This window comes from Dermacentor andersoni, chromosome 3 (genome assembly GCF_023375885.2).
Source record: "Dermacentor andersoni chromosome 3, qqDerAnde1_hic_scaffold, whole genome shotgun sequence".
NCBI classification, from domain to species: Eukaryota; Metazoa; Arthropoda; class Arachnida; order Ixodida; family Ixodidae; genus Dermacentor; species Dermacentor andersoni.
This window is the reverse complement of record NC_092816.1, coordinates 220917877-220932543: the sequence shown is the minus strand read 5'-3', so window position 1 is coordinate 220932543 and position 14667 is coordinate 220917877. Positions and strand designations below refer to the sequence as shown.

At 45.5% G+C, this 14667-nt stretch overlaps 1 protein-coding gene across 1 annotated transcript in view; it reads right to left on the bottom strand.

Moving 5' to 3' along the window:
* The window catches only part of LOC129383039 (uncharacterized), a 144371-nt gene that overhangs the window by 64195 nt on the left and 65509 nt on the right, over positions 1 to 14667 (bottom strand). Inside the window, exon 4 of the mRNA XM_055067241.2 lies at positions 8602 to 8733. Coding sequence (XP_054923216.2) covers positions 8602 to 8733 — 132 coding nt within the window. The remainder of the gene's footprint in view (positions 1 to 8601; positions 8734 to 14667) is intronic.

Below are 14667 nucleotides of genomic sequence, written 5' to 3'. Positions count from 1 at the left end.
TTATTAATGTTTTACCCAATTGTGTATCTTCCCAAAATAGACTGTTCGCTGATGACTGTGTTGTGTACCGTGCCATTAAATGTGAAACTGACCACCAATTTATACAAACTGACCTCGATTCAATTAACACTTGGTGTTCATCGTGGCTAATGATCCTAAGCCACTCTAAGACAAAGCTGGTCTCCTTTACAAGAAACTCTTCGCGCATCCCTACCGCATACACTATTAATCACGTAACAGTTGAGACAGCTTCTACATACAAATATTTAGGAGTTCACCTTCAGTCCGACTTAACCTGGAACTATCACATTGATCTGATTCTAGCAGCTGCTAACCGTTCTCTTGGCCTCTTAAAACGTAACCTTCGACACGCTCCTGCGCCTGTGCGTAAACTTGCTTATATCACCCTAATCCTACCTAAAATCGAGTACGCTTCATACATATGGGACCCGGATCAAACCTGCCTCATAGATAACACCGAATCCCTGCAGAACCGTGCTGCTCGTTTCATTTTTTCAGATTGCTCACGTTTCACTAGCGTCACCATCTTAAACGCTCGTGCTGGTCTTGATAACCTTTCCCATCGTCGCAAACTTGCTCGCTTAACACTTTTTCACAAAATTTACCATCATCCGTTGCTTCATGACGATTTCTTTCAATCACCAACGGTGGTCTTTCCACGCCGTGACCATCCTTTCAAGATCAAACGCATCATTTGCCGCACTTCATCTTTTGCGATATCATTCATACCCAAAACAATTATTGTGTGGAACCAGCTGCCTGCTTCAATCGCAACTGAAATGAATTCATCTAAATTTCATGAACTTCTAAAAAATGAATGCGATTAGTAGCCTTTTTTCTAGTTTTGTTCCGTTACCGCAATGTGTTTGATTTTTAATATTTTTTGTTCTGTTTATTATGTTGCCTTTTTCCATTATGTCTCATTGAGTGTTGCTGTTCTGCTATTTTATTCTTGTTGCCTATTCCTTGAATACGCTTCTCTAGATGTTTATTGAATTTTGTCATCCCCCTATGTAATACCCTCGTTGTGAGGGCCTTTAGGGGTTTCTTGAAATAAATAAATAAATAAATAAAATAAACATCAAGAAATCAGAATACGCAAAAGAAACCACTCATGTACTGCAATTCATGAAAAAAATTAACCACGTGGTAAATAATAACTACCTGCATGTACATAGAACGGAAACCACAAAGCTTTGCTCATACCATATATGTATGAAATTAAGTGGGAATCCATATTGTCAGATTTGTGAATGTTTCGTTGTATTTTGCTAATTGCTTGCTTCTATGTAAATTTGTCATACGTTAGACAAACATCGTTGTATATCAGACACGTGCATTGTGTGTTACTGATATGTTGTGCGCTTGAATATTTATTTTGTTGACGACCTATTTTGTTGATGACCTATTTTGTTGACCTAATCTTCTTTGTACATAGTGTATTATTTGTTTTTGTGTTCTACTTTGCTGTACCTGTCCGAAGTGCAGCACGAAGAGTAGGCCCAGTCAGGAGACAGATTGTCTCCTTTTGCCTCTCTTCGTGGGCATTTCTTGAAATGTCCGAATAAAAACGAAAACGAAAGAAAAACTAATATGGGGCCCCAACTGCCACGTATTCCTGAGCCGTCGCACTTGCTGCTGTGTTACAAGCAGGCTGCAGCGTAAGCGATTCGTGGGGCACTGAAGCGGGACGGTGACGCTCGCCGATATCGACTCGCACGTCAGCTGGGTGGTGCCCTTAGTGCAGAGCGCAGCTCAGGGGCAATCACGTGCAGAGGGCAGCAATTTGAACTGTGCGCGCAAATTTGTTGTAAGGTAGCGAATAAGCGGCCGGGGACGCCTAAATTCCTTCGTTGTACAGGCAAATTTGTTGTAGTGCTCTTCGTTTTAGAGAAGTTCACAAGAGATATGAAAGATAGGAATTCATACGGCGCATATAATGAATCCTTCGTGATAAGGTGATTTCGCTACAGAGGCGTTCGTTGTGGATTGATTGCGTGGTATCTCAATTCTCCTGTCCTCTTAAAAAGCAGGGTGAAGCGCCGCCCTTCTTTTACAGATGGCTGGTTATCCTTTCGTTTTCATTACGACCGTTTTTCGCGCTACGGATCGAAGCGGTGTTATGCCACCATACTGCGGCGCATTCACACGTGACAGCGTTCTAGTATTTAGCAGCTTTGCGCACTGCAGCTTCTAAGCTATTTCACCGCTATTTCTCGCTATAATGAACAGATATTCTTTAAAATGTTTCCATTGCTGTTCAGGTGGATTACCTGAAGAGGCAAGTAGTACTTGTGGGAGCTGTTGGAATATGCAGGCACCTCTTTATAAAAGCTGCAGTAATTAACACTTACTTCACAACTAGGGCACGTGATGCAGTTGGGAAAATGAAGCCACGCCGTAGTGCAATGATGCTTGCTCAGGAGAAAACCAAGATATTCCTCCTTAACGTGAGCTATCCAATGCGTTCCTGTTGCAATTACTCATCCCAACAGCGTCCTTCTAGCAGTTCTACACAATCTTATGTGCAATTGACAACTGATTTGACAGAGTTGAGAATTCATAAAGTGACTTCTTAACACACATACATTGCAGACCACATGAAAGAAGCCAAATCCTTTGCTAAGAGGATTAGTGCCAGGCAGGACGGCTCCAAGAGTTCGCCATTGGCGCGGAAATAAAAAGGTGCAAATGCAGGAACTCAAGATGACGTTCCTATCAGCGCGGTTTGAATCGAGAGCCGTTATATGTATGCTAGGTTGGCGTCCTCGGCATATCATGTTTGGACGTTAAAAGGATTACGGTTACGCGCATTATGTGCGAGAAGCATCGATGATTGCTCAACGGGGTCTGCTAATCTGCTGACGATGACTGGCGTCTTTCTATTTCCCAGGCTCCCAAGAGAGCTTCAATTCTTTCCATGGTTTCTCATGTTGGCGACCCTATATTTAATTGGCGGTGACGCCTTGGCACAGCCCTGCCGCAGAATTCCGAATTGAGCGTCTACCAGTGCGATCGTCTTTTCCCCTGGCTTCCACGAATTTAAGTTTACCACCCACTACTCAAGCACTGTGCCGAGCCTTGCCAGCGTCGGGCCGGTCCGCTGTCTTGCCAACGGCTAAAAGCTAGTCTTGGCTCGCTAAAAGTCGCTCCGCGCGTGTGAGCGCAGGCGTTGTATTCTGCTAGCGAGACTGTGCGTGACTTACCTACCGCCCGTCGGCGTGTGCTGGCGGCGCCTACGCAGAGATACATGATCTATCTCGCGCCGCACTTCGACGATTGTGTTACCCAAGACACTCCACGTGCATGACCGACAATCTCTGAGCGCAGAAGGAACAGGGCGTGAATAGACCTGTGGTGGTGTAAGTGGCAGCGGCGCTCGCGCAACGCACGGTGGTAGATGAAACACGTGTACCAGCACTGCAGTCAAAAAGATCACGCATAGCAAGCGTCCACCAGTCCCTGTGCTATCGTCGTCGGCCATGGTATTACAACACACTATATATATATATATATATATATATATATATATACATATATATATACATGTAGAACCCACTCACCTTGGAAATCATTATTATACGAAACACTTTGCAGTTGTTATCAGAAACATTTTGCAGATGCTATCGAACATCGCATGAGCTCCTTAAGCGAGCTATCGAATCAAGCAACGTGTTGGAACGAAGCAAGCAATCGTGAGCGCGGTGCAAAGCTTTGCGATAGGACAGAAATAAGGAAACGACGGCGAAGACGATAGTAGACGTTCGCGGCATGACGACATTTCTTGTTCTACACAGAAGCTTAGAACCTTTCTGTTACGACCAAGGTCCATCCCCAAGGCGCTACAACGTCACAAAGCGCCATCTTAGCGATATTTGTCAGGAGCAAAGGACCTGGGGAATGCAGGCCAGTCGCGAAGACCGGGCTGATGAACCCAGTGCCTCAAAGGGCTAGGTTTCACCAGGAATGATTAGGAGAAACTGGAATGCCTCCGCTCGCGACGCGTGGGAAAGACAGTGGCAAGTCCGCGGCCAATAGTAGACTAGCGCGCGCACACGTGGTCTCGTTCGTGCCATGTGACGTGACGCCGCGGCAGCCCTCTGAAAGAGCTCGTTGCCGTTGGCGCAACAAAAACATGCGTGTGATCGCGGCCTAATTGCGTGAAGTGTTACTTCATACGCAATTCGAGTATTCGAGCGATATTACTAAAACAGACTTGATAACCATCTCGATGAAAGGTACCTTACGACGCCTATGCACTATTCGCCGTACTGCGGGCACTCAGGAAAATAAATCCTGAAAAGGATATGAAATTGAAAAGGATATGGGGCGTGTAACGGGCGCAGCTATGCCGTTGCGTTACGCGGAATTTTTTCTGATTATGCAGGTTATCAGTGGCTTTGCCGACGCACCACTTCTCGTCCACCACAAAGGAATCGCTCCGCTACCAGCACCATCCATTGCCGACCGCAGTGAACTTCAATTTAACGTTTACATCGACGGAAAATGTGCTCCAGCTGAGTTTGACAAGTGTCCACTGCCATCCTACGAACATTGGGAGCCGCAGCGACACGTATGCAGCCTACAAGAAGGCGGAACCGTCACTGTCACCTTGGGGCGTGTAACCGGCGCAGCGATGCCGTTGCGTTACACGGAATTTTTTCTTCTTATGCAAGTTGGTGATTGTTTTTAGGTTTCGTGTCACATTGATCTGCATGTTTTGCCGGTTCCGCCCCAGATTGCGTTTGCAAGCGCACAGTCGCGATGTGCCAAGCGTTCTGAGCGGCGACGCTTTGTCCTATTGCGTAGTTATGCTTTTTATTTTCTCTTGTTACTATTGTGTGAGGATGTCGAGTTGAATCCCGGACCCGATATGCAAGATACATTAGACATGCTTCTGGAAGGACAGAATGAAATTAAATCGAAATTAGAAGCTATTGAAGCAAAGCAGGAGGAGGGTATGACTGCATTACATGACAAAGAAGCGAATCGAGAGCTTAGAAGCAACGATCGAACAGTTTGAAGGTATTAAATCGACCTTAACCACATGCAGGAAACAATGCGAAGACAGCCAAACTGTGGTGAAGAACTTTTTGAAAAAAGTCGATGATCTGGAAAATAGAAGTCGCCGTTCTAATTTGCTATTTTACGGAATTTCTGAGAGAGACTCATGAGCCTCCCGAAACGTCTAAAAGACACGTCATGGAAATAGTGTCTGACCTTGGTGTAGGCACCGTGCACATTGAAGTAGCGCACAGACTAGGGAAACGCCATGAAGGAAGGAAACGACCTATCATTGCTAAATTTGCTTCTTTGAAAGAAAAACAAAGCGTCTTAGCCAACGCGAAGAAGTTGAAAGAAAAACTGTTAGTACCTCGGAAGATTTCTCTGAGGCTATACGTCGCAAAAGCAAATTCCTCTGGGATTTTTCGAAGTTGCATAAGAGTGTAGGCACTCGTGTAAAACTGAAGTATGATGTTCTGCACCTAAATGATACAGAATATGTGTATGACGATGGTCTAGGGCAAGTTGTTGAGAGTGCATGATACAAGCCAGTATCAGTATCTAACATTTCTTTTTTGGTTGTGAACTGCCGAAGCATCAGAAATAAGGCGGAAAATTTGGAAAACCTACTGCGCATGACAGAGCCCTCCGTGGTTCTGGGCACAGAATCATGACTCGATTCTGATATCACACGCTGATTACACACGCTACAGGAAAGACAGGAACAGTCACGGAGGGGATGTGTCTATATTAGTTCATCCTACTATATCTTGCTCCCGTCTTGAAATGCCAGTTGAGTCATGCGAAGCTGTGTGGTGCCGCATTAGGTTGCCAAAAGGTAAAGGTTTGTCTGTTTGCTCCTTCTATAGGCCCCCTGGAAGCTCGGTTGACATAATGCGAGAATTGTACAAAACAATAGAAATAATACAAGCAGAGTGCCTTGTGATAGAGCTCGGTTTCAATCAGCAATCTAGCTCATGCGGAGCTGCCTCTGGTGCAGGAAAAGAATTCGTAAACATCATGCATGATTTCGCATTGACCCAGGGGGTGACCCAAGCAACTCGGCTAACCAATATATTACATTTACTACTGACAAATCGGCCAGCTTGGGTTTTCTCCACTTTTGTCCTGCCAGGAATCAGTGATCATGAATCAGTTCTGCGTCAAATGCAGGTGTCTTATGAAAAGGCAAAATCGAATGCAGCAGGAAAGATATATAATTACTCGAAAGCTAATACTACAGAAATAGACTTAGCGTTAGAAGCTTACTTTCCGCTTTACGAGGTCTTGTCAGAAACTTGCAGTGTTAATGATCTGTTGCTTAGTTTCAAAAACAAGATGTTAGATTTACAGGAAAGGTTTGTTCCTTCATGGGTGCAGTCACCAAGGCGTTGGAAGAATAAGCCATGGTTCAATGCTAATTTACGAGGTCTTCATAACAAACGCCAAAGAGCGTTTAAAAGATATAGGAAGAATGGAAACTCCTTGACGAAAAGAAATTTGGAGGCGGCTAACAATGATCTACAGATGGCTGTTGCAAAAGCTAAAAAAGACTTCCTTGACTCCTTCTCGTCAAGGTTGCAAAAGAACCCAAAGGAATTTTGGCGATACGTCAAACGCAATTGTCAAGATAATGTAGGCATTCCAACCATAGCGCACAATGGCCACATGATAGATAGTAGTCTTGAAAAGGCAAACTCCTTTAATGATTTTTTCTGTTCGGTATTTCGGCCCAGCACAACTTGTGACATCCCTTATCAGCCAGTTCAGCTTAATCCTATGGCGCCCACAGAAATAGATGAAAGGGGAATTACCGCATTACTTCAACGACTAGATGTGTCCAAAGCTGGAGGCCTTGATGGTTTGTCCAATGGCCTTTTAAAGTTGTGTGCCAAATCTGTATCTCCTTATTTAGCTCTCCTATTCAATAAATCTTTGCTCACTAGTTCTCTTCCTACAGATTAGAAGGTTGCCTGCGCGGTCCCTATTCATAAGACCGGGCCTCGGGAATTGGTCTCTAATTACCGTCCTATATCCTTAATAAGTAATGACTGTAAAACTCTAGGGCACATCCTATATACGAACATAATGAATCATCTCAATCCCTTATTAAATCCAAATCAGCACGGCTTCCGGCAAGGGACATCCTGTGTTACACAACTAACCGAGTTTGTTCATGAGGTATGCGAAGCTTTGGATCGTTGTAGCATCATTGACTGCATATTCATTGATTTTAAAAAGGCTTTTGACGTAGTAGATCAAGGGCTGTTAGTCCACACGTTGCGCTGTTTAAATGTGAATGAGAAGGTTGTTGAATGGATTAGGGAATATTTAAGTTTAATGTGTCAGTGTGTCACTATAAACGTAGCCAAATCAAATGTAACTTCCGTCACGTCAGGCGTCCCACAGGGGTCAGTTTTGGGACCGTTGCTTTTTCTTGTGTTCATTAATGACATATCAGAAAATATTACTTTCCACATGCGACTCTTCGCTGATGACTCTGTAGTCTATAGAGAAGTGAAAAATTCCCAGGATTCACTTGCTTTGCAGGAAGACCTAAATAAATTGCACCGGTGGTGCGAACAGTGGCACATGAATATAAATTTGCAAAAAACGGTGCACATCTGTTTCACGCGGAAAAAGAATGTACCTTATTGCGTCTATAATATAAACGGCCACTTATTGGAAACTGTTCTCGAATATAAGTATTTAGGTGTGTACATCACCTCAAAACTATGTTGGTATCGACATGTTGATTATGCTGCTGGGAAAGCTTGCAAAATGTTGGGTTTTTTGCGCTGTAACACGAGAATGTTTCCGCAGGACTCTAGGGATTTACTATTTAAAACGTATATTAGGTCCGCGTTGGAATATGCTTGTACTGTGTGGGACGCGCCGACGAAGACCGACAGACAAAAATTAGAAAGAATCGAGAACTTAGTGGCCCGCTATGTTTCTGGGAATTATAGTCGATATATTAGTGTGTCTGGCATAAAACAGGAATTAAAATGGGAACCCCTTGAACTAACAAGAAGAAAGCTAAGGCTTAAATTTTTTCATAACATATATTACGATAAGATTGCTATTCGTAGGGAGAAGTACATTTTTCATCCACACTACAGATCCGAGCGGGTTGATCATAACCATAAAGTGCGTGAATTCAGGTCAAGAACCGATATGTTCAAGATGTCGATTTTTCCTCACACATGTTCGAGAATGTAATGCTTTATCTTCATTTCTTGTTAATATTACTGACAATGAAGTGTTTGCATTGTCATTATGACTGCCCTTGTAATATATTTTTTGTACAACCCCCCCACTGTAATGCCACTGTGGTGCTGTTATAAATAAATAAATAAATAAATAAATAAATAAATTGCGGCATTACCGACTGCTAAAAGCGTTTTCTTCAATTGGCCTACAAATCGTTTGCCCAGCTAAGTCGGCCCAAAACGAGCCTTGATACGATTAGTGAGCTAAGATTAGTGAACGAGGAGCCGATAATCTACCGGGGTCTCACATCCCGCCTACGCAGAATGATCGCCTCCCACGCCACGTGCAGAGGAGGAGACCTACCGGGCCGGCACTGGTCCCTGTCGTGGAGCACGTACGGCGAGGCGCACACGCAGAGGTGGTTGACGCAGCGCAGGTACGGGTTCACCGCGGTGCACTCCTCCGTGGCACGGCACTCGTCGAACAAGTCCTTGGCTGCATGCAGGCGAAGTGCAACGCATGGCGTTACGCTGGGCGAATGAAATCCAGGTGTAACCATAGGGAAATAATAAGGAAGATGGACAAAGCGGAACTAACGAGCGCTCGCACGCACACAGACACAACGCAAATTTGAAACAGACATACAAGAAGGTAGCGACTACAGTGACGGGGCCCGGAACTTTAACATCTGCACTACAGTGACGGGGCCCGTTACTTTAACAACAACAGTGTAGCGACGGGCCCGTCACTATAACGATGTCGGTATTGATGGCGAGCACAGTTTCCTACAAAAACTCTAATGGGGGGCGAGTGCTTACGGAGTCGCCATCTGTCGGAGTCGCCTCACTTGCGTAGTCTGAGGGATAACGCGGCGCGCTCTGCATAGCTAGGTTTGGCTATCGGCGCTAAATAAACATACTACGCGGGAGCTCTGCTGGACATTTTTGCAAGTACTCTCGAAATGACAGAGGCATCTTACCTTTAACATAATAATCTTGGACAAATAGAAGGCACAGAATGGCTTACAGACGCTATCTCGTTACCTACTACGTACGGTAAGCTGGGAAACTGCGCGCGGTCGCCGCGATCGATTCCCCCAAACCGGTTTCTTGCGTTAAAGGTAGCAATCGCTGAGAGAAAACTATGTTAATTAAGTTCTTATAGTGGGGCGTCTGTGTAACCAAATGGAGCATCACATAATGAAGCTTCAATGCAGCGATCGCACGGGTTCGCGGTGACCGACTGCGCGTCTGCATCCATGTGCGCGCACACTGGTTCGCTTTCGCTGCGAGAGCGTTTTCTCACCGTGCCATGAGCTTTATGCCGCAGTATATGAGCATTTGACCGTACGCAAGCAATCATTGTTGCATGTACACTATCAGAGCTGCTTAACAATTATTTCGTCATAGCTATATAACGACTTCGACGTCTATACGGCGAATTGTGCTGTGCCGTCGCGATGATTGAGTGTTTTCTTTTTCTTTTCTTCTAAAGTCTCCGAAGTTTCAATATCATTATTTCTCAAGTTGCATCGCACTGAATGCTTATCGGCCTTCTAAGCGAGCAATTACCCCCTGCTTCTTTTTCTTAATCCAGTACAGTGTTCATTGTCTGGTGCTACACAAGCATCAACATATACCATGCCTTTTTTTAATGCGCTTTGTACCATTCCCTTTCCGTTCTAGTAAACTTTTTTTCTTTCTTTCTTTCTTTATTATCATCGTCATAGGTGTTACAGTGCATACGCAAAAAACTGTGGGACCCAGTAGGCGCAAGCTAGTGGATGGGTCCGGATGCGAAATATAATACACATTCGTTACAAGCATAGGGGGACCAATGCAGAGGATGAATGCAACACTTTAGCACATTAAAAATAGAAAAAAAAAATTTTTTACAGCATGCATAAAAATTATCACCGGTTACACAGATTATCAAACCGCATAGTAGAGAACGCCAAGCAGGAATGCAGGCACCAAGTCAGTGGTTTATAGCTAATAAATATGATTGTAGTGCTTTGCCGAAACATTGTGCTTTTTTTTTTTGGAGGGTATGTTGTTCCATGTCTCCAAAGGCTATCAGGGGACACAAGATTGGTGAAAAAGGAATTGAAGTAGCCCCGGAGAAAGTTCCTTCAGCATTTCTGTACGACAAAGTTGAGTTAGGTGAAATTCGGAACTGTTTCACCGATGATGGGTGGGCCGCGCTCACTGCAACAATTACTCAGAAGCGTAATCATAGTTTGTGGACATGTAGTGCATGTCGGCAAAGGGTTCATGATAAAGCCATTGGGTGTGACGCGTGCCTGAAGTGGCTACACTTTAAATGTGTGTCTCACATCTGCGCCAAAAAGTAAGATGTGGTTTTGTCGCAATTGTGTGAAATTTTCGAAATTATGCAAAGTTTTTTCAATATGGACGTGTTCAGATTACGCTAACGAAAGTCCCATTAGCATTTCTTTTTTGTTTTCTATAGAATTTTTATAAGTGATGGGCGAATATGTTGACACAAAGGAATAACCCTTAGCTCGAAATGCTCTAGTTTTCTTAGGAAAACATTTTATATGATAAGAAATGGAGCATGCTATTTTTCCGATTTCGCAAAGTTCCAGGTCTGGGGCCCTCCTGCATGCACAATTTTTTTGTGCAACCCCAGACGGGACATTTTGGCGAATAACCCTACATTTCAGTGCATTCAGTGATGTGTTGTCCGTTGATCGCATCACATGAAACGTAAATGACTTCCATGAATCGCGCTAGTTAACTGTAACCAAGTTTGACCTTGTACACACATTCTTTAAAAGCCAAGAAAGTGCACGTGGTAACAGTCTTCCACCACAACACAACTGGAAGTGCAATGTGCGCGCAACGCGGAAGTGGTGTGTTTGGATACATAGGCGGCAAGTTGTTTTGGAGCCCAGTCCTCAGGCGCCTGTCCCTGCCTTGAGCGTCGGCGTAACCGAGCGAACGAGCACAGCGAAGGATGAAAGAGCGAAGGTGGAGCGCCTCGGAGGACGAACGATGGCGGTAGCGAAGAGAGCGCGAGGAGAAAAGCGGAGGAGGAGGTTGCAGCAGTACTATGAGGCAGAAAGTGGAGGAGGAGGGCACGGGGAAAGCATGAGAAGAAAAGCTTAGCGCCGCTCAAGACGGGCTCTGCGGCGTAAGGCCGCTGCGGAATGGCACCAGAGTAGCGCGTTGTTCACCGATGGCAAGTCGAGAGCGCGTCCACCGATACCATATATGGAAACAAAGCTCTGCGTGAGTGGACGTCACATATGGATGAGTGAATCAACTTTATTTTTCGTCTTAGTGAAGGGAGACTGGACTGAAAACGAAGTGCTTCATGAGTGGAGGTCAGTCTGCGGCGGCTGCTGCGAATCGCGCCCACGCGTCACCCATGCGCTGCCTCTGGCGAGCTCCCGATTATTGAGCCAGTCGCGGCAGACTTCGCGCTATGTGCAATGTGCCGCACTAGAGATATAGTCCACGCCAGCCAATATATTGCGAAACGAAAACACGCATGAGGCTGCGCTCAAATTTTCGCATTAGGGAGTATCGTAAAAGTCGGTGAAATTTGTCCGTGCACTTTATATTCCGTTTAGGTTACGTTTCTACACTTTAAATAAAACTGCAAATAATTTAACCTAGGCTCTCGAATATCTGCTATCACCAACAAAAGTATGACCCCTCCGTTCGCTTTCCTCTCGTTCATTGTTACCGTATAGACTAGTGTAAGGGCCGCAGCCCGAACTTGGCATCCAAAATTTCTGAAAGATATTCAACGAAAAAGCAATCGCGTTCGGGAACCCGATGTCGTGCGCGCGAATCCGCGAAGTTTTGCTCGCTGCGTACTTCCGCATGCCGCTACTAGATGGCGAGACCTGCGCCTTGACCTTGTTCACCTCAATGCAATGGTACATCTGGCTTTCCGGTGTGTGCACAAATCAAGGCTGCGCCGGCAGTATTTTAACGAAAAGGCTTGGTCCCGTGTAGGCGGCTACACTTCACCAAAATTGTTTTAAAAAAGTGGAGCCGTTACACGAGCCTATACGATATATTCATGTTGCGCAAGATACGAAAAACACCGCATAAGAAGCTCTGTATTGACTAAACACTGGGGTTTTCTATGCGCACACACACACATGCATACACACATGCACAGTTACGACATGCGTGAGCACCTGTACTCGATCTGTCGTTTTCTTTTTTCGTGCTACGGATGCTACTTCTTGGTCCTTCATAATGATTGACGATATTTCGTGCTCATGATGTTTATTTTTTGGGATAAACTGTCAATAAGCCGCATGCAAATGAAGAATAAAGTACGTAAATGAGCAGCGGCAACCGGGAACAACCGGGAGGATAGCAGAGTAGCTTCGACTAAGCAGAACTTCCTCCTTCGTCTGCGTCGTTATTTCCTCTTGAAGCGTCCATTAAGTGCAAAAAAATGTGAAGCGCACAGTCGGTGTCCAACCCGCAGGAAATGCACTAAATATACGTGTTATTGCCTCCCCCCCTCCCTATCAAAGCATTGCCTAGAAGCTTAAGTAGTTGTGAAGGCAAGTGACGGTCGTGAGGTTGAGTAATGTGGTTTCATCCAGGCGACATGGATGACATGTGGTTGCGGTGCAGGAAGCGGGCATCGTGAGGGGCTTTGTTACAGCACTCGGTACTTCACGTCGTTGAGCCTTTGAATAACCCAGTAAATCGCGTATTAAGGAACGAGCAGTTTATCCTGCCTGACAACTTGTCGGATAGGGTGCCACATTCAGGCTTTGTTGCCGGGACTGTCAGTGGCATCGCTATGACGCTGGCTGTAATGATGAGCGTTGTTGCACAACTGACCGCGAAGTAGGAATCGAGCGAGTTGACGAGCTTCTTCAGCGCGTAGGACAAATTGTTCAGAATGCTCTGGTGGTTGCAATAGGTTTCAGGTGGGAGCTTGGCTTCCAAAATTGTCGCGATGTCTCGGCGGTGTTACGGTGGCAACAGCGGTGCTATACATGATGGCTACGAAAAGGGTAACGCTGTCTCAGTTCTTGTGATCGATTTGAGCATACATTTAATTCTTATCAGTGATAGTCTTGTTGAGCCTTTGCGTTAAGCCGTTCGTTTCGTCACGGTAAGAAATCGCGTGGCGAGGAACGGCGTCACTGAGTGCCACGACTTGTTCTAGTACCTAGGCAGTGAAGTATGTGCCTCAATAAAGCCTGCAGGTGCGCCGTGCCGGAGGATGACAGCATGGATGACGAAGTTCGTGAGTTCACTAGCACCTTGCTACGGTGTTTTGTTTTACGGAAGCGGATGGGAGAATCCGTCCAAACTATTTTCCATCGTTTGACAGCCGAACATTGAATTCACCGGAGCCAATTGACCTAGCCAATTGACTGGGGTCAATTGGCTACGCTTTGAAGGTGACGACAGCATTGCACTGGGGGTGGCCTTCTAGTGACGCCGCCTGGGAGGTGCAGAGTCCGGGAGCATTTCCGTGGTTTTATCAAATCTTTCGTCGTGCCGTGAGAATGCTCCAGGCAACTAACCTTGGAAATGGACTTTCTGGGGCAATATGAAGCATTCTATATATCTTCGGGATCTCCTGGTGTCATTTTCACACAGCGTACGCTCAACGAACGGAAAGCGTTCGCGACGGCGTTGACTGTTTCTGACGATTCCTTAACAATAGTATATAAAGAGGAATACTCATCCGGCGTAGATGCCGCACAGCTTCGGCTACATCAACTGGTTATCGGAGAAGCAGAAAGCTTCCTGCGTCACCAACGAAGCACGACCTTTAAAAGTAGTAAAGGCTAGAAGCAGTCGTTTGTCACTCCATCCAGCTTACCCGCCGTGGTGGCTACGGCATTGCACTTCTAAGTTGCGAGAATGCGGGATGAAATCCCGGCCACTGGGGCAGCATTTCGACGGCGGCGAAATGGAAAAACACCCGTGTACTGTGCATCGGGTGCAAGTTAAAAAAAAACACGTGGTCTTGTAAACTAATCCGTAGGCCCGCACTATCGCGTGTCTCATATTCATATCGTGGTTTTGGCACGCGAAACCCTATAATTAAATTTAAGTGAGCAATTTACTAAACTGTGGTTAATATCTGATGTGCTGAATACGGTGGCTAAGCGGTTGGCATTATGATGGTGAGCACGAAGTCCCGCGTTCGATCCCCGGCCCTTGCGACCGCTTTACAATGGGGCCGAAGTTCAAGGCGACAACAAAGAACCTCATGTGCTCGAGATTAATGCGACGCGTTCCTCCACTACGGCAACTCCCATAGCTGCAGTCTTGCTTCGGGGCGTTAAACCCCAATAATTAATTAGTAAAAGCACGGTTAGCGTCTTGAGTTTCGAGGGAGATCTAAGACTATCTGCAAAACGACAACAAGGTGAAAGCACGAGTCAACGTTTCGACAAGCGGAATTGCC